The sequence below is a fragment of the Catharus ustulatus genome, chromosome 23 (assembly GCF_009819885.2).
Source record: "Catharus ustulatus isolate bCatUst1 chromosome 23, bCatUst1.pri.v2, whole genome shotgun sequence".
NCBI lineage: Eukaryota > Metazoa > Chordata > Aves > Passeriformes > Turdidae > Catharus > Catharus ustulatus.
In genome coordinates, this window is record NC_046243.1 from 6,670,981 (window position 1) to 6,690,436 (window position 19,456).

The 19,456-nt window shown below is 49.8% G+C and overlaps 1 protein-coding gene across 3 annotated transcripts in view; it reads left to right on the forward strand.

Moving 5' to 3' along the window:
- MYO1D (myosin ID) overlaps positions 1-19,456 on the forward strand; it is a 154,544-nt gene that overhangs the window by 76,515 nt on the left and 58,573 nt on the right. Inside the window, exons 17-21 of one of the 3 annotated variants that reach the window (XM_033078839.2) lie at positions 6,678-6,901; positions 8,076-8,220; positions 8,683-8,787; positions 15,393-15,506; positions 15,865-17,612. In XM_033078839.2, coding sequence (XP_032934730.1) covers positions 6,678-6,901; positions 8,076-8,220; positions 8,683-8,787; positions 15,393-15,506; positions 15,865-15,978 — 702 coding nt within the window. In that variant the 3' untranslated portion in view covers positions 15,979-17,612. Of the gene's footprint in view, positions 1-1,016; positions 1,063-6,677; positions 6,902-8,075; positions 8,221-8,682; positions 8,788-15,392; positions 15,507-15,864; positions 17,613-19,456 lie in introns of those variants that run through there. The other 2 variants (XM_033078838.2, XM_033078841.1) reach the window with 2 other exon arrangements.

A 19,456-nucleotide genomic window follows, 5' to 3' on the forward strand; every position in this document is an offset into this window, starting at 1 on the left:
CCATGGGAGATGGGCAGGCAAGGCGATCACTGCATCCTGCACCCACCCTGGCTGCTCTGTGCCTTTCCCTGTGCTCTGCAGGGCCCAGTTAATTGTTTTCCTTTCTTTCTTCCCTTTTTTTTTTCATTTTTTTAATGGCATATTGAGAGCATGGAACAGCCTGCAGCCTGCAGACAAGGCTGTAATGCATAGATTGGTGTGGAAGATTTATGTTCTGCTGAGGTGATGGATGTGATCTGTGAGGTTTCTTTAATCTTAGAAACTCTGTTGGAAGCTCAGTGAGGTTTTTAAACTGGTTCTAAAGGTCTGTTCACATTTCCCCTGCCATTCTGAATTTTAATATATTAAATTTTAATCAAAAAACATGTGAATTAAATATTCTTTAGGAAAAAAAACCACTGCTTCCCTTAAGCTGGGATGTGTCTCTTGCTTTGGCTGAATGCTGTTTGTGCAAGTCCCCGTTCTAGAAGCTGCCAAAGCAGCTGGGGAATCATCCCTAGGAACTGTGCTGGGATCACTGAACCCAAGGCTGTGCAGGAGGACATCCCTTGGTCTGGAGCTGTTCATGTCCCCACTTCCACCTCTGGATTGGCCTTAACTGAGGGAATGAAAGGGCCTGGGGGAAAGCTGTGGCTGCCCCATCCCTGGGAGTGTCCGAGGCTGGGTTGGATGGGGCTTGGAACAGCCTGGGATGGTGGAAGCTGCCCATGGCAGAGGTGGGACTGGATGGGCTTCAAGGTCCCTTCCAAGTGGGGTTTGGGATTCCATCATTGATGTTTCTATGAAACATCCCATTTAAAAGGCTGTGGAATTGGTAGAGGTCTCTGGAGAGTGAAGAAAGAACAGCAAGGAACTTCCTCCTGGGAGCAGCTGTAGAAATATTCTTTGTAATGGTCAGGAGTTTGAGCTGTATTCAGACTTTGTTTTTCCAACCTTTTCCTTTCTTGCTATCCCTCTCTTAGCCCTTTAGCCCTGATTTCAATTGCTCTCTTAATTTTTCCTCCCCTGAATTTTAGGAGGACAAAGCGTAGAGAAGGCAAAGGTATTGAAAGAGGTGAGGAGAGACCATGGGTGGGGGCTGGATGGGGGAATGTTGTTTGGTTTGTTCTTTGTTTTATGGTGCTCTTTAGGGTTTTTTTTAAACAAAAACCCCTCATTTTCTTTCCATTTTCAACATAATCATCATTGCATCTCTGCTCTTGTGTCCTCGGTCTGCTTGTGGGCCCTTCCCTGCCTGCTCACACTGAGGAATCAGCACATGTCTCTGGTTATTCCCCTCCCCTGCTGTGTTTCCTCCTAGGGACAATCCACTGTCCCTCTGCTCCTGCTCTGCCCCTGGGCTGGCCTCTGATCCTTGCCTCAATCCACTGCCTTGGAGTCTGCTCCAGAGGGGTCACTTTCAAAACTGTCATCAAACTGGTTTTTTGGGAGCCATGGCATCTTGCACCCCCTCCCTTGTGCCCCACACACATTTCCACCTCCTCATCCCTCTGGAATTCTGCCAGACCCTCCTGGGCTCCTCTGCCTGTGGTGTTTGGCTGGCAGTCGGTGGCTCTGTGTGTGCTGGTTGGGATTTGGGATCTGGGGAGGCAGATGGCTCTGGAGCTGGAGCTGAAGCCGTTCCAGCAATGTCACTCTGATTTCAGGCTCCTTCTGCCCTGCAGCTGATTTTTCCTGAAAGATAAAGCACTTGGCTTCTTGGAGGCTCCCGCTCCGCTGTCAGCTTGGGTGGGAGCTGGCTCAGGATTTGTGAGCTGTCAGGGCAATCTCAGGAGGTCAGGTGGGGACAGGGTGATCTTCAGTCTCATCCCCATGGGAAATCAGGTTAACCAGCAGGGAAAGCCACAGGAGGGGAGAGAGGGAAGTATTAATTTATTCTTGCCTGTGGGAGGGATGACACAGGGCCCTGCCATCCCAGGCTGTTTTGGTCTGGCTGTAAGGACTCTCTAAATCCAAGTTCTGAGCCCCCCAGCTGGCTGGATGTGGCTGGATTGAAGTGGGAATTATGAGGTGTCTGTGGCTGTCAGCTCTCAGCAGGATGATCTGCTGCATCCCTTTGGAAGTGGGCATGAAAATCCCCTGGATCTTACCTTGGGTGCAGAGGCATAAAGGAGAGAAGCAGCACCCTGCATGCACAAATCATTCTGTTGGAGTTTGGCCCTCCTTGGCCCCAACACACAGCAGAGCAGTACCTTTGCAACAGGAGAATCTGTTACAGGCTGTGTAAACTTCCCCCTGGAAATTGTGTTTAATTTCATTTTACAGGGCTCAATGTTCTTGAGTTATGAAGTGGAGGTGGGGGAGAATTGAAAAGGTGCATTGGGTAGAGCTCTTCCAATATTCAAACCTGAGGAAGGTGTGAGTTGGCAGGAACACTCCAGCATCCTAGAACTGCTTGTTCTGGAAATGCACTGGCACAGGGTGCCCAGAGAAGCTGTGGCTGCCCCTGGATCCCTGGAAGTGTCCAAGGCCAGCTTGGATGGGGCTCAGAGCCACCTGGGATGGTAGAAGGTTGCCCAAGGCAGAGGGTTGGAACCAGATGATTTTTAAGATCCCTCCAACCCAAACCATCCTGTGATTCCAAGGTTCTGTAACCCTTGTTTGTCTGGTCTATGTCCTGCTGCTCACAGCTATGCACAGTACCTGCCCAACATGGAGTTTCCTGCTTTGACCCCTCCTCTTGTCCCCAGAATTGACCATTCTGTGTTTCTGGAAGGCTCCATGAGACCATCAGGCAGCCAGGTCACCGTGGCAGCTCAGCATTACTGAGGAGCTTTGAGCTGCAATGAGCCCTGTAGTGGAAAAGAAAACCACCAAGCCAGAAAAACAGTTAATTTTTAAAATCTTTGTCCCCCATTCCCTGGGAGAAGTTTGTCCCTCCCTTTCACTGTTTCCTTACCTTTGGGGTGCTGCTGTGGTGCTGTGGAAGGTCCTCACTGGCAGGGGGTTCTCCAGTTATGACAACTTGATTTGAGAACATGCTTTTCATTAATAGTGTGCTGTGTGTGTAGCCAGGGGCATGCCTGGGCTGGATAATTGGATTTGGGAGGCCAGTGTTTGTACAATTGTGACACCTCTTGCTGTGAAGCCAATTTCTGTAGTGATGCAGCTGATACAACATCAGGGCAATCTGTTCCAGCCTTTGTTCCAGGGATGTCAGACTGGTGGAAAAAGTAACCACAGGGAGAGACTTCCCTCAACAGTGTGTCTGCTTCCAGCCCTAGGAAGCAAAATCAAGACCTGGTTCTGTGTCTCAGATGGTCCAGGGAACAGCTGACAGAAGTGAAGCTCTGCAAAGTCTTGAGCAGCTTACAGAGATTTACTGTGTGTTCTTTTCTTGAGATCCTCTGTTACACCTGAGGACTGCTTCACTGCAGCCTGGAGCCCTTTGCTTCTCATTTCTGTTCCTACTAAATTAAAAATGACAAGTTGGCAGTAGGGTTTTGCCCAGTTGATTTTGTTTGTTGTCCATACATCCATTAGAGGTACATTTTATGCCTCCTCAGTCTATGCTTAACTATCTCAAGTAATCCAAATCTTCTTTGCTTTTCTTTAAAAAAATTTATCCAGTACTCTTTGGATGCTCAATTTTTGCATCCTAGCTGGTGATTCTGTCAAAATCAGAGTTTCAGAGCCTGCTCTGCCCTCAGAAAGGGAAGTGCCAGCTTCCATCCAGCCTTACACACTTTGGGTGAAATCCAGGCCTTCTACAAGTCTGGTTTAGCCAGGAAGCTTCGAGCCTTGAGCTTCCCAGCAGCTCTGAGGGCCTTTGCATGGCTGAAGCTGCACCAGATCTGAGCTAAAACTACAGTGGTGATGGAGTGTGGTAGCAGTGACTGCTGAGCACAGCACGTGTGCAGGAGGTGCTGCCTCCTCTCTGTCTAATGGCCTCAAGGAATTAGGAACGTGTTGTTTGTTACTTTATCTGGGACAGATAAAATAATCTGATAAGATAAAAGATAAAAACAGGGACAAGATTCTCGGTCCCAGCTCCCAGGGTTTGGTTGGTGTCCTCAGTCCAGCACTTCTGGTTTCTGCTGTGGCTTTTGTGCTTCCTGCTCTCACCTTTCCCTTCCCTGTCCCATGTCCTGCCTTGCTTCCCCAGCTCTTCCCTGAGGCACTGCAATGCTCTCCATTCCCAGTCCCTCCCTGGGAGAGCCCTGCCAGGGGCTGGGGCTGTGCTGGGCTGTACAGAGCTCATTGCCTTCAGTCACCTTGGGTGTGCTGGGCTGTTCTCAGAATCCCAGAGTGGTTCAGGTTGGAAGGGAAAAACAAAGCATCCAGTCCCAGGCCTTGCCATGGGCAGGGACATCTTCCACTAGCAGGGATGTTTAACCTGGAGAAAGGGAGGTTCCAGGGAGAGCTCAGAGTCCCTTCCAGGGCCTAAAGGGGCTCCAGGACAGCTGGAGAAGGACTGGGGACAAGGCATGGAGGGACAGAATGGCTTCCCACTGCCAGAGGGCAGGGCTGGGTGGGATATTGGGAAGGAATTGTTCCCTGGGAGGGTGAAAGGCCCTGGCACAGGGTGCCCAGAGCAGCTGTGGCTGCCCCTGGATCCCTGGAAGTGTCCAAGGCCAGGTTGGACATTGAGGCTGGGAGCAGCCTGGGACAGTGGAAGGGGTCCCTGCTCATAGCAGGGGTGGGGCTGGAGGATCTTTCAGGTCTTTCCCAATCCATATCATTCTATAATGCTGTGATTCTATGTGGGCAGGATTGTGCAGGGTCTGGGCTTTGTTCTGGTGTGTGACATCAGAAATGGACTCTACTGATGAGTTTGGTGTTCCGTGAAGAGCTGGGGGCTCAAGCAACTGCCCAGGCCCTGCCAGAGCTCCGTGGGTTGTGTCTGTAGGGAATGGGAAATGTCCCCCACAGGGACAGTCAGGCTGAAGGAGAACAAAGAGAGAACTCTGAAAGATGTTGAAAGAAGAGAGTTCTCTGGTTTTGAAGCATTTGGGACCCAAAATCTCTGTGTTTCTCTTTAAACTTGGGGTGTCTAGAGAGGAGCAGCCCCTCACAGCTCTGCACTGGTTGCTGAATGAGCTTTTCTTGGCTGCCTGGCAGGATTGTCAGTGAAGCTGTCAGAAGAACCTCTGACATCAGCTTCACAAAGCAGCTGTCGTGTTGAAAACTGCCTTGGGTGATTAATTAATCCTTCTGTAAACAGAGGGGTTGATGTTCATCAGCAGTGCAGTGGGATCTTTCTCAGAGGGAAATAAAGTCTGTGACAGGACCATGATGAGCAGGGAGGCTCTTGGCAGGTACAGGAGGCTCGTTATCCTTCCACTTAAATTCTGCAAGGAAAGAAAACAGTCTTCTTCTTGGTGGTGTGTGTTGGAGGGTGAGTCCAGGTGGAGAGGGATCCCTGAGGAAAGTGCTCAGGAGTGCCCCTTCCTCTGGCTATGGCATGGAAGCAGCACCTGCCTCCCTCCTCCTGCCTGGGACTTCTGCTTGGGAGCCCCCATGTTCAACCTGGCCTTGAACATTTCCAGGGATCCAGGGGCAGCCACAGCTGCTCTGGGCACCCTGTGCCAGGGCCTTTCACTCTCCCAGGGAACAATTCTTTCCCAATATCCCATCCATCCCTGCCCTCTGGCAGTGGAAGCCATTCCTTGTGTCCTGTCCCTCCATGCCTTGTCCCCAGTTCCTCTCCAGCTCTCCTGGAGCCCATTTAGGCCCTGGAAGGGGCTCTGAGCTCTCCCTGGAGCTTCTCATCTCCTCACCTCTCCCAGCCTGGCTCCAGAGCAGAGGGGAGCCAAAGCAGCCATTTGATAATTTCTGTGGCCTCCTCTGGATTTGCTCCAGCAGATCCATGCCCTTCTCAATTCTACCTCAATTTGATTGGCACTGGGAAGTCCCTTCCCTTGAAATAAAATTATAAATCTGTGTAGTACAGGAAGTGTCTGGAAAGAAAACAGTTCTCTGCTGTCCCTGTGTCTTGGTTTGAAAGACATGTGTCTCCTAAGAAATGCAGGAGCCTCTCTTGAAACAGAAAATGTAAAGCCCCTCCCTCCCAAATTATTATAATTTTGAAATTAAGGGGCTCTTGGGCAAAGATTGGGAATTAGGAATAACAGTTCTTTACTAGGAAAAATTAAAATATAAATACAGTAATAGAAAACACAAACCCAAAACACTGACAGAGTCAGAACACAACCTGACACCTGTCAGTCAGTCAGGGTGTTGGGAGCAATTCCATTAAATAGTGGCTGCATCCTACTGCAGTGACAGATGTGGTTCAGTTGGAGCAGTGCTCCTGTACAAGGTGCAGTTTTCCTCCAAAGGTCCAGTGATGATGTGGAAGGGTCTGGTTTTCTTCTGGAATCCAGTGGAAAAAGGCTGCTCTGATGTTCCAAATCTCAGATTTTATCTAGGTAGGGAATGCTTGTCTCTTCCCCCTGGCTGGAGCATCCCCCAGTGGGATGATGGAATTTTATCAGTCACACAGTGGGACTCAATGGGCCATTAGCAGAAAATGACTCCCTGGAGGAAGGATGGGTTGTGGAAAGATAAAGAACAATGCCCCACCTGGTTTCAATGGATGGCCCATTAGCAGAATATCTCCCACAGAGATAAGGATCACTGCCCCACCTGGTCTCAACAGATGGTGACAGAATAGATCCTTTTGGCCACATCCTGTATTGCAAGCTGAGACCCCGTGCTGTGTGTCCCTGGCACAGGTGTGGAGGGGCACCCTGGCCCGGCTGCGCTACCGGCGGACGCGGGCGGCTCTGACCATCCTGCGGCACTACCGGCGCCACAAGGTGCGGGCGTACCTGCGCGAGGTCCTGCGGCGCTTCCGCGACGTGCGGCAGCTGCCCGACCGCGGCCGCAGCATCCCCTGGCCCGCCCCGCCCAAGGTGCTGCACCGCTTCGAGGAGGCTCTGCAGAACATCTACCACAGGTACAGCCCCCGTGGCACACCCGCTGCGTGTCCCAGGGACGTCTGGCTCGAGGACAGGGTGTGGGTGGCGCTGGCTTCATGCCCTTGAGTAATTCTGATAATTCTGATCCAAAGATTTATTGTTGAATCACAGAATCCCAGGATGGTTTGGATCTTAAAGCCCATCCAGTTCCACCCCCTGCCATGGGCAAGGGCACCTGCCCCCAGACCAGGTTGTTGCATTGTGATAAACATTGTGTTTCCTTCCTTGGTCCCTTCCTGGCCTTTCTGGTTGGTTTTGAAAAGAAAGAGCAGCTGCTTTTGGATGAGGGGGAGGAGGAGAAGAATCTTCTCAATTTCCTCAAGACTTCTCATAGTAAGCTAGTGTTTTTCTGCAGTAAAATGAGCGATGTTCCCCTTGTCACCCATGTTCTGTGTGCAGAACAGGTGTTTGTACCTTCATTAAACCTCCCACTATCTAAAGGCTGGTGATTTTTTTCTCTGGGAAGCTGTAGGCAAAGTAGTTACAATTCCAGTTTGAGAAGTGATGACTTCTGAGAGTGGCTGATCAAGAGAAATGTTGGCTGGAGGGGCTTTCAGAGACCTGTCCAGCCATCAGCTTGAAGGGTGGTTCCAGCAGCTCTAAATCAAGTCAGCTTTGTTATTCTCTCCAGCTGTCTCTTTCAGAAGAGACATCCATCCACCCACAGCCTGTCTGGGGAGAGAGTCCCGCTTTCAGAATTAGCTCAGTTATCAGAACTACAGAATTTTAGCTGCTAAAAAGCCTTTTTATAGCAGTAATCCTGGAGCTCTGGTGCTGCTGCTGAAGGCTGGGGTGGGGTGTGGAGCAATGGATGGGCTGTCCTGCTCTGTTCCACGGTGCAGTTGGAACTGAGGGGCCAAATTCAGCTGTTAGAGGAGAATGGTGCTGTAAATGAGCCCAAAAATGAGCTTACAAACACTTTATTGCAAACAAATGCACCATTGGTGACTCTTGGGTCTGGGATAGGGAGTGTGGCCCCCACACCTGTTAGGGTTGGAGGTGAGATGTGACTAAAACATCAGCTGGCCTTTCCAGCTTTAGGAATGCCCAGGCAGGACTCTGAGGGTGTCCTTGTGCTGCTGCTCTGGCAGCAAGAGTCCTTCCTGGGCGAGGTGCAGCCTGTGGGGCTGAGCCAGCCTTGCTTTGGTGCAGGTGGAGAGCGTCCGAGCTCATCCGGAGCGTGCCCCCAGAAGTGCTGCCTCAGCTGAGGGCCAAGGTCACAGCCATGGAGCTGCTGAAGGGCCACAGGGCTGACATTGGCCTCCAGAGAGCCTGGCAGGGCAACTACATCGCACTGGTGAGTGAGGGGCACCTGGGCTCAGGGTCTGAAAGGGGGAAATTCGGCAAAATAAGCGTTGGTTTCATGGGAGGAGAAGTACTTGGAAATTTCCTCTTTATGTGGTTCAAAACTTCGACTCCCACTGCACTAGGAGTGATTTCTATGAATCCTGAACAGCACCAGCAGCATTAAAGCAGTGCCATCAGCTGGCTCTGTAAATGGGCAGAGCCAGACTTCAGTGGGACACTAAAATGCTGGATATAATGGAAAACAGCAGAGGCTTAACAAGAACAAAGAAATTCTCTCTGGGCAGGTTTGGTTGCTTCCCTTTACTCCATCTTTCCTTGGAGCATTTTGGTGTGTCAAGGTTTGGTTTCCCAAAGCACAGAAGCGGGGAGGGAGCCATGTCCCAGCTGTGCCACTGCCAACCCCTCTTCCTTCAGCCCCAGGAGGGTCCTGAGCCTGTCTCTGCTCTTCCAGAAACCAGACAGCCCCCAGAGCTCGGGCTCCTTCACCCCTGTGGCCAACGAGCTGAAGCGCAAGGACAAGTACATGAACATCCTCTTCTCCTGCCACGTGCGCAAGGTAACGGGGCTGGGGGGCCTGGCTGTCAGTGCAAGCAGCAGCTCACCCTGGGTGCTTGGACAGCAGCTCGCAGCAGTTCCAAGGAGCTGCATCGGGGATTTTTGGGTGGAGCAAGGACTGGGTGGCTGCTGGGGCCTCATCATGTCAGAGGCACAAGTAAATTGTAGAGTCCCTGCCCATGCAGAGTGTTGGAACTGAATGGTTTTCAACCCAAACCATTCCATGATTTCATGATAAAATCACTTCATTCTGCAGAACTGGTTTGGATCTGACATTTTTCATAGCAGCATTGGGTTTTTTGTTAATTTGGATGGAAGGTTTAAACAACTGATTAAAAAAACAGATTTACTTAATTGTTGTGGGTAGCTCTTAATGATGCTGGTTTGAAATATCTGTCAGGGAAGGATATTTTGAATTTTACAAAGCAAACAGACAAACCCAGTTTTAGTGGCAGGCCAGTGCTGTGCATATTCAGGTGTTTTTAAGGAGCTGTATATTCTTTTTATTTGGAAATATTGCAGTTGGTCCCCACATGCACAATTATTACTAACGATTCTGCAGATCGACACAATTCATTGTGCAGCACAAAATCTCACTTTTTAATAAAACTTTGCAAGTGGTAGTGAGTTGTATTGTTTATTCAACAGTGATTCATGTTTATAAAAATAGAAATCTCTAATTGCTTTCCAAGCAAAAATATTTCAGTGGAGTTTGGAGTTCTCTGTGAGGATGGGGTTCACAGGATTGAAGGAGGAGCAGGCAAGTCTGAATCCAAACTTCTCTTTACAACCTCACAGCACTTAGGCTGAACCTCCCTGAGGGACAGAGAAATGCAGAATTCCCTCTGGCTTTTTTCAAGTTAGGCTGAAAATGAAATAATTCCTCCTCTAACTCATTTAATGAACTGATTCCAGTTGCAGCTTCTGGCTAAACTGGAATAACTGTAGAAAGGACAATCTTCAGTTGTTAGAGATGTGCTGATGGGAATTGTGGGTTTGGATGGGGATGGAATGGTGGTGAGGGGAATCACTGGGGGTCTGTGTGTGATGAACACAGTGTGGGAGTTTTATCTTGTTTACAGTGTGGGAGTTTTATTTTGTTTACTGTTAGGCAGCTCTCCAGCCTTTAAGTCCTTGTGTTTCTCTTGCTCCTGGTTCAGCTCTCAAGGATAATCTCCTGTGCAAGCACAGGGCAAAGCAGATTCCTGAAGCACAGATCCACACTTTATTCTGTTCCCTAACTGCCAGGACAGAACTCCTGCCTTCAGACAAGTGTCAGAGCAGCATTTGTTGGTTTTGGTGTATGAAGAAATCCCTGAGCATTCCAACAGACCATGTTTCTGTACTGACTGTGCTGGAAAAATCCAGTTTTTGTGGGGTTTGTTGCATTGAGGTGCCAGCACTTCAACAGTAGAAGCAGAATGGGGATGGAATAGGTGTTACCCACCATAAAGTGGATTTCTCCTGAGCCTGAAAGGATTTCAGTGCTCTCAGAGGCAAAGCTTTAGCTGACTGTGGGTGCATTAAAAGGGTAACTCAGCTGAAATCACAAATATTGCAGGGTTATAGACTTGCAGTCTTGTGGGTTCTAAATTATCTTGTAACTTCCTTTAACTTTTGAAAGGTTAAATTGTGGCTGCTTTCTTCTCACAGAGAGGTAGGACTTGGTCCCCTGCTCAGTTGAAGATTCCTGGCATGGCTTTGGAGGCCTCAGCAAGGGAGCCCCATCCCTGGAAGTGTCCAAGGCCAGGCTGGGCAGGGCTTGGAGCACCATGGACAGTGGAAGGTCCCTGCCATGGCAGGGGTGGCACTGGGTGGTCTCTAAGGTCCCTCCAAACACAAAGCACTCCATGATTCCATGGTGTCAGCAGTGCTGAGGACAGGACTGCAGCACTGTGCCATCCTCTGGGATGTGTGAGCCTGGTGACTCCAGAGCATCTCCATGTCACAAATGCAAACAATCCCATCCAAAGCCACTCTGGGATGTTGCCCCTCCCTGAGGGAACCGTTTCTCTTCCTGCTTGTATGGACAGGAAATGTCCAAGTGAGCCTGATGTGAACAGAGCAGGGAACACAAACAATGCTGAAATATGAAGGTTAACAGGACAAGGATTTGACATTTGAGAATGTAGCATTTCCCTTTCCAAGCAAGGCACTTCCTCAGGTCATCTGTTCTGCCTTAAACATTGGATCTGCAGATTAAGCACGAGTGAGAGCTGTTGGACAGGGGGAGTGACTCTGTGCTCCAGCTGCAGGAGCACAAGCTGGGAACAGCCTCAGCCTCCCTGTGCCCTTCACAGGAAACAATTTCCATCCTAAGCTGTTTAAAATGAAGGTGTTTCTCTTGTCAGAAATACAAGTTTTGGCATCCTGCCTCTTGTCCCAGAGTAAGGGTAGTCCCTGAGTGACCCTCAGTGCTGGGGCAGGAGAATCTCTCCTCACTGCTGCATTCTTCCCTTTGAATTTTTAACAAATTAATCATCAGGTTTCTTCTCTTTAGCCTTGACTTCCCCACATCCTACCAAACCTCATTGGCCCAGGGTGGCATTGGTGCTGGCACGTGCAGGGTGGCCCTGTGCTCAGGGCAGAATTGTCACATCTCTCATGTTAAACGTGGTTCCTTTGTGTGTTTGTTCTCTGCTGAAAATTGGGTCACGTGGAGCTTTAACAGGGGCCTGAAGAGTGAATTATAGAAATGTAATTATCAGGTGATTTCATTGCTTCCCTTAAATAATTCTCCTGAACAAAGCAGCAATTCACAAAAAAAGGCTGCTCGAGTTCAGCCTGGTGTTTTCATGATTCAGCTTATTTGAAGATTCCTGAGCAAAAACTGTGCTGCTCCTGCTCTTCCCTGAGGCAGGAAGGTGTTAGTGGGAAGGTGTTAAAGGGCACTTTGGTGAGCTGGGCTGAATGTTTTATTTCTGAAGCAGCATCAGCCTTCCTTTGTGGCTTCTTTCTGCTACTGAGTCACCAAACCACTGTGAAGCAGTTACTGACTGTCAACAGCAATGTCAGGTGTCAGCTGATGACTGACACAGTGAATTCTTCAGGAAGAATCTAGAAGATTCTAGATCAGGAAGAACTTCTTCATGGACAGGGTGGTCATGCATTAGAAGGGGCTGCCCAGGGAGGTGTTGGAGTCCCCACCCCTGCAGGTGCCCAAGGAACACCTGGAGTGGCACTCACTGCTCTGGGCTGGTGACAAGGTGGGCATTGGGCACAGGTGGGACTCAGTGGGCTGGGAGGGCTTTCCCAACCTCAGTAATTTTATATTTCTAAATCTAAGAAGTAAATTTATTCCAGGAAATGCCCTCCAAGTTTTGAGCTGCTGGTAAAGTTTTCTTTGCCTGTGTGGGGGCCCCAATTTCCACAGCTTGAGCTGAATAATAATGGGGGGGCTGTGTTTGGAGCAGTTTTTACAGAAGGGCTGTGAAGAGGCTTTGAAGCCTCACTGGGGGAGGGGAATGGACTGTGTGATTGCTTCCCTGCAGTAGGTACAGGCCATTCCTGCCTATGGAAAAATCCATCTTTTCTGAGCATTGTGGTGCTCTTCACTTTTTCAAAGGAAATTTTCGAGATTTTTGCCTTAGGAGAAACCAAATGCATATTTCATGCAAACCTCCAGATTTTGTTGGATCACCTAGGAAACAACTCTCTATTTTCTTTAGAATAAGGCTTTTCTTCCCACTTTTCCCTTGTCACTTGTGGCACCAGGCTCCCTTGAGAAGATCATCCCTTCCAAAGGCTGATGCCCTGCAGTGTCCAGAGGCCACTGACAGAGACCTGAAAAAAGTCTCCCTTGAAGATTTTTCAGCTCTAGGCCAGACCTTCATTTCTTCCACAGGCTTGTCAGGAAGCTAAATCAGGGCTGATTCACATTTGGATCAACAAGATATAAATACAGAATGCCCAGAAGGTGCAGAGAACACAACGCTGGGAAGGGCTGTTCTCTGGGAGGGAATGAGCTGAGCTGAGAACAGAAGCCTGTCCTTACTCCTGCAAGCCCACTAGTGGTATTTGCTCTGGTGTGTGTGTGAGTTCCTTCTGTGCCTGCTCCCCAGTGGGACTGGTTTTACTGTAACCTACAGCAGGTATTATTTACAAAAATGCACTGTATGTGCACGAGGCACTTGAAGCCTGTTTTGCTTGAAAAGAGCTGGAAGGACATGAGGATTTGCTCCTGAGGTGAGATGAGCTACTTGGCCTCTCCTTTAGCTGAATTTTAATACTAAAACCAGGGGGGAGTCATGAGAAACACGTGGAATTTAAAACATGCCTGTAGAACTCCCACAATATTCCATTGGCTTGGAATACACCTTTGGGGTGCTGGTCAGCAGTGGCTGAAGGTGAGTCCAGGTGTGCCAGAGGCCAAGGACACCTCACTTGGATCAGCAGTAATGTGGCAGCAGCACCAGGGCAGTGACTGTCCCCTGAGCTGGCACTGCTGCAGCACCTCCAGTCCTGGGGTCAGTTCTGGGCACCTCATGATAAGGACACTGGAGCCTGTCCAGGGAAGGGAACGGAGCTGGGAAGGAGCTGGAGCCCAGCAGGGGCTGAGGGAGCTGGGAAGGGGCTCAGCCTGGAGCAAAGGAGGCTCAGGGGGGCCCTTGTGGCCCTGCACAACTCCCTGACAGGAGGGGCAGTGAGGGGGGGTCGGGCTCTGCTCCAGGGAACAGGGACAGGAGGAGAGGGAACGGCCTCAGGCTGGGCCAGGGGAGGCTCAGGGTGGATACTGGGAAAGTTTATTCATGGAAAAGGTGCTCAGGCATTGGCACAGCTGCTCAGGGCAGTGGTGAGGTCCCCATCCCTGAAGGATTTAAAGGCATGTGGCACTTGGGGCAGGGGAGGAACAGTTGGACTCAGTGATCTCAGAGAGCTTTTCCAGCCTTGCTGACTCCATGAAAGCTGAGTGTGCTCCCCATCTCTGCTTGCCAGGCAGCAGCCACAGCACCTCCTGCCCTGGGGTGGCTCTGGTGTCACAGCACCAGATATCTGCTCTCTTTGTCACCCGGGGCTCGGGGCTGGGGGTGGACAGCAGCCAGGCAGGGTCATGGCAGTGCACAGGGAGTGTTCACTGCCAGACTCTTCCAACAAATCACTGTAAATCAATGCCCCCAGCATTGATCTGAGCTCTGAGGGGCAGATCCAGCCCCAGGGACTGGAGTTTGGTTCAGAGCCCAGAGCTTCCCCAGGTCCTGGCTGAGGAGCTGGTGCTGCTCCACTCCAGCACCCGACATGTGGCACCAGGCACTCCTAACCTACTTTCTCAGGGCCATTCAGTGTTTCATAGCCTTTAGGCTTTTTCTCCCATTCATCTGCTTCCTAAAATAATCCTGGTTACTCAGCATCTCTTCCTGTGAGACTTCCCAGGCCCTCAATCATGTTCTTCACCTTCTCTGAACCACCGGAGTCTCCCTCACACTCAGCACCCTGGTTGTTCCAGGCTGTTCCAGGTGAGCCCATGGCTCCCAGGACATTATTCCCACGTTATTCCTTGCCTGTGCCAGCATCCTGCTTTTTCTGAGCTGCCTCATGTCTGTGCCAAGATCTCTCCAGAGCTGTCTGAAATCATCCTCGGTTGCTTTTTCTGAGTCAGTGCCGTTAATGTAAAGCTGTCACAGAGCTCCCAATTTGCATTTTTTGCCTTTATCTGCTCTGAACTTTGTCACTCTGCTGCCTCCTGACTGAGGATATTTAAGTTCTCCCGTTGTCTCCTGATTTCACCCTGGAAAATCCTATTTATGTTCATCTTCCTCGTCATGCCTTACCCTTGTCTCCCCTTCTCAGTTGATTAATAAATATCTGTCTCACTGTGATACATCGATGCCTCTGGTTTTGCCTCAGTGAGAAACAATTTCTACTTTCTGTCCTACTTTCTTATGCACTTGCAACAAAACTTTACATCCTGCCTGGTGAGTGTTTAGTGCTGAGGGGCATCCAAGGCCTGGGTGAGATGGAGCTGCTGGAGCTCTCCCAGGCTGGGAAAGCTGGGGATGCTGGAGAGGAGAAGCTCCAGGAGAGCTCAGAGCCCTGCCAGGCCCTAAAGGGGCTCCAGGAGAGCTGGAGAGGGACTTGGAGCAAGAGATGGAGGGACAGAACCAGAACAAGGATGGCCCAAAGGCTCAGGTCTGGACTGTGGCAGCCCCTGGTGCAGCCTGGCTCTGCAGGACAGGGATTCTCCATGGGACCAGAGGTGCCAAAGGCTCCTGGATGGTGTGGGGACAACAGCCTGGGCTGGAGCTCCACTTGGACAGGCCTTGAACATGCCTGGGGGAAGTGTCTGGCCCTGGTTTGAGTGAAGACCTGGAATTTCCCAGGATGTCACAGCTCTGCTGCATGACTGGGAATGTTGCTCCTCTGTCTCTGTAAAATGGGATTACAGGGACCATGTTCCCTTTGCCCTGGTCCAAGATCCAAGGAGAAAACCTGTTTGGGAGCTGTGTGAGTTTGGGATATTTGTTAGTTTAGGGTGTTTGTTTTGTGAGTTTGGGGTATTTTCTGTGTGAGTTTGGGGTATTTTTGTGTGAGTTTGGCACTTAGCACTGCACAGTTTCTTTTCCTGTGTTCCTGCAGTGATCAGTGGGACTGACAAGGTGTTTCCTGCAGGTGAATCGCTTTAACAAAGTGGAGGACAGGGCCATTTTCATCACTGACAGACACCTGTACAAGATGGACCCCATGAAGCAGTACAAGGTGATGAAGACCATCCCCCTCTACAATGTGAGTACAGTGCTGGGGGTCCTCATCTGGGGCTCTTTCAGGGCAGTGTCTTTATTCTGTAGCTCCATTTTCATATCCATAAAATGGAAAAAGTCCTTGGGTTGCAGTTTCTGATTTACTTAATGTCTTTATAACAGTTATAATGCAGTTACTGCAACACCAAAGCATCAGGGTGGGAGTGTTGGGGTGTCCTGGGCAGGGCCAGGAGCTGGGCTGGATGATTCTGGTGGGTCCCTTCCAACTCAGGATATTCCATGGTTCTGTGATTCTATGATCATATTAGCTTTTCATTTTGGTGCATAAAATAAAAGCGAATCCCCAAACTGCCTCTTACACTTCTCTGCTCCCTCCCTTTCAGTTTTCTTTGCTGTGTGCAGGATCCTGGCCCTGGAAGGTGCTGGCATTTCACAGCAGCTTATGGCACTATTCCCTTGTCTCTGAGGGTTTGTTTGATCCTTCAGGTCGTGCTTGAATTTATTTATTTTTATTTTCTTATATTTGTTCATGTTTAATGTAAATCTTACCAAAGCTGAACTCGGAATTACAGTGAGGTCTGGCCTTGGGGGTAGCAGGATGGAGCTGCCAGGCAGTGGATTATCAGGGATGGAAGGGGGTGGGCAGCACCTCAGCTCTGCTCCCCAGCATCCTGGAGCAGAGATTCAGCTCCTGCTCATCTCCCTCAGCCCGAGGTGACAGTGCTCTGGTTATCTCCAACCTCCAGAGCCTGCCTGCCTGCTGGAGATGCCCTGCACGGATTTATTGGGGTCTTTGCATTTGGAGAAATGACAAACCTGGCATTTCTGTATTGATGGGAGGGCAGGGATGGGATTAGGGTGAGGGTGAAATCTCATCTGCAGATGTGGAGGGGATGATTAGCTCTGGCTGCATCTATAATGCTGGGTTTAGAGTCTCCTCCTGCCCTGCTTGCTGGGCATCAGCCTCAGCTGGGCACCCAGCACAGTGTATCCACGGAGTAGCTACTCCCAGTAGGAATCCTGGCTGCAGCAGGCAGTGTCTCCATGGCAGTGCCTCTTGTTTTGAAAGGAAGCTGCCCTGAGCAGCTGCAGGAGCTTTTCCTGGCTGCTGTTCTGTCCCAGCACTGGTGTCTCCATGTTCAGAGGAGCTGGCAGCACATCATGCTGTGTGCCCAGGGGCTGTGTGCCCATGCAAAGCAGGGTGCAAACATCCCTAGCCTGGTGAAAACTGGTGTGCAAACATCCCCAGCCTGTGCAAAGCAGGGTGCAAACATCCTCAGCCTGTGCAAAGCAGGGTGCAAACATCCTCAGCCTGTGCAAAGCAGGGTGCAAACATCCTCAGCCTGTGCAAAGCAGGGTGCAAACATCCCCAGCCTGTGCAAAGCAGGGTGCAAACATCTCCAGCCTGTGCAAAGCAGGGTGCAAACATCCCCAGCCTGGTGAAAACTGGGGTGCAAACACCCCCAGCCTGTGCAAAGCAGGGTACAAACATCCCCAGTCTGGTCAAAACTGGGGTGCAAACATCCCCAGCCTCCCAGCAGAACTCTGACACCCACACTCTCACAGCCTTTTAGCAGTGAGGTTTTGCACACCTGATTTTCAGTTGTTCCCAGACAGGTGTTTTTTGGTGACATGAACAAGGTGGGATTTTGTCCATCAGGATTTCCCATTGTTGGTTTCTCCACCCTTTCCTTAACCAGAGTGTCCAGGGCACTGAAATTCACTGAGTGCAGAACTAATGAGAGATAAATCTGTGTTAATCACAGGTTTAGAACAATGTTTCACCTGTGTACCTGCTGGGTGTAAAGGTGCAGATTGTACATTTACAGCAGCACAAGACCACATCAGTTGTTGGTCACCTGAACATTTCCCTCTGAAATCCTTAATACCTGAAAAATTAGAGGTGAGCAAGTAAGGTACAATCTCACAATAATCATAGAATATCTCTTACTAAGAAATGTCAGTAATTGTTGCTTTTTCACCAATAAAAGGTGTGTCTAAAATAGAATATCCATTCCTGCAGAGAGCCCTAGGGCAGGCTTGTGGTGGTGTTGTATTGGCTATTTTGGCTGTATCAGTGTTGGTTGTATTTTTTATTCAATGTTTGTTGTATTTTTGGCTGTATTTTGGCTCAGTGTTGGTTGTATTTTTGGCTGTATTTTGGCTCAATGTTGTATTTTTGGCTGTATATTTGGCTCAGTGTTGGTTGTGTTTTGGCTCAGTGTTGGTTGTGTTTTGGCTCAGTGTTGGTTGTATTTTTGATTCAATGTTTGTTGTATTTTTGGCTGTATTTTGGCTCAGTGTTGGCTGTATTTTTGGCTCAATGTTGTATTTTTGGCTGTATTTTGGCTCAGTGTTGGTTGTGTTTTGGCTCTGTGCTGGTCATGTGGCTGCTTTGCAGTTCCTCAGGACAAGAGCAGTTAATGGTCTGTGCAGGTAGGCTCTTGCTCTGAGAATTCTCACATTTCTGCAGCTATAAATCAGTTTTATTGGTAGATCTGCAGTTATTCCCTTCAGTAACCTACCACAGGGATTCTTGGCCAGACAGTTCCTGTGACTTGAGCAGGAGTCCTTGCAATTCCAGGGGTCCTGGACTGCTTCTTACAGGAGGGATGAGTGCAGATCCTCTGCTGACCCATACAGCTTGTCAAGGTAACATTCCAGATGGAAATTGGATTGAAACAAGCTTTGCTAGATTCTGTGGTGTAAAATTCCAGCCCTGTTGGCCCCAGTCTGTCCCTGTACCTGCTCCTCCTGCCCTGGGGAAGAGGCTCAGCCCTGCCCATGCCCACTTGGCTGCTCCAGGGCTGGGGTGGGCACTGATACTGCTGAGGGATCCAGAGCCCTCTGAGCTGCAGGAAGGGGACAGGAGGAGAGGTTGGGGTATCTTTGATTTATACACAGGACACAAAATATTTCATGGAATAATGAAATTGAATTTGGATTGGAAAGAATCTTTAAAGCTCATTCAGTGCAACCCCTTCCATGGCAAATTGTCCCAGCTTGCTGCAAGGCCTGTCCAGCCTGGCCTTGGACACTTCCAGAGATCCAGGAGCAGCCACTGCTGCTCTGGGCATCCTGTGCCAGTGCCTCCCCACCCTCACAGGGAAGAATTTTTTCCTAATATCCAATCTAAATCTACTTTCTTCCGGTTTGAAGCTACTCCATTTGTATTTCTCTTGCCAGGATTTCTCAGATTTAACTCTGGCAAACAGTCAATCCTATGGAGCAGTTGTTTGTTCCTTGTTGTAGTTATGCTTTATTTTTGTTACCTAATGTTTATATTTGTGTTGTCTTTCCACTCCTGAGCTGCCTTGCAAACTGTTCCCATTTTTCTGTGCCTGATTCCTCCTTCCATGGAAGCCCTTCCACCATGCAAGGGAGGCAGTGGAAGGAGCTGATCAGTGATACAGAAATTCCTTCCTTTTTGGGGACAGAGCAATTGTTTGAAATGCTCTGAAGGTTTTTTGAGGAGCAAATGGACAGTAATGACACCAGCAGTGATGTGTATCCATGGGGCAGCCCTGCCCTACTTTTGGATGAGTGTTCTCTGAGAAGAGGAATCATCCTTGCCATGCACAGAGGTGAACTGGGATGGAATCCTGCCTGCACCCTGTGCTGCTCCCTGTCAGCTCTCAGAAGTGCCCTGTCAACACAGCAGCATCCTCAGGGGTGGTGTTTCCATGGAGATCTCACTGGAGACAGTCAGCTGATGGCTGCTGCAGACACAAACTTGTTTTCAGCCGAGGAAATCGCTCCCCATCTCCCACAGCCAGGTTTGCCTGGCCATGGTTGGAGCTCTGCTGTTCCTGCACAGTGCCAGGCCCTGCCCTGGGACAGGGGGAAGGGCTGGGAACTGAACTAAACCAGCTTTGGTTTGGCTGAGGTGGAAGAGAGGGAGGAAGGGAGGAAGGAAGGAAGGAGGGAAGGAGGGAAGGAAGGAAGGAAGGAGGGAAGGAGGGAAGGAAGGAAGGA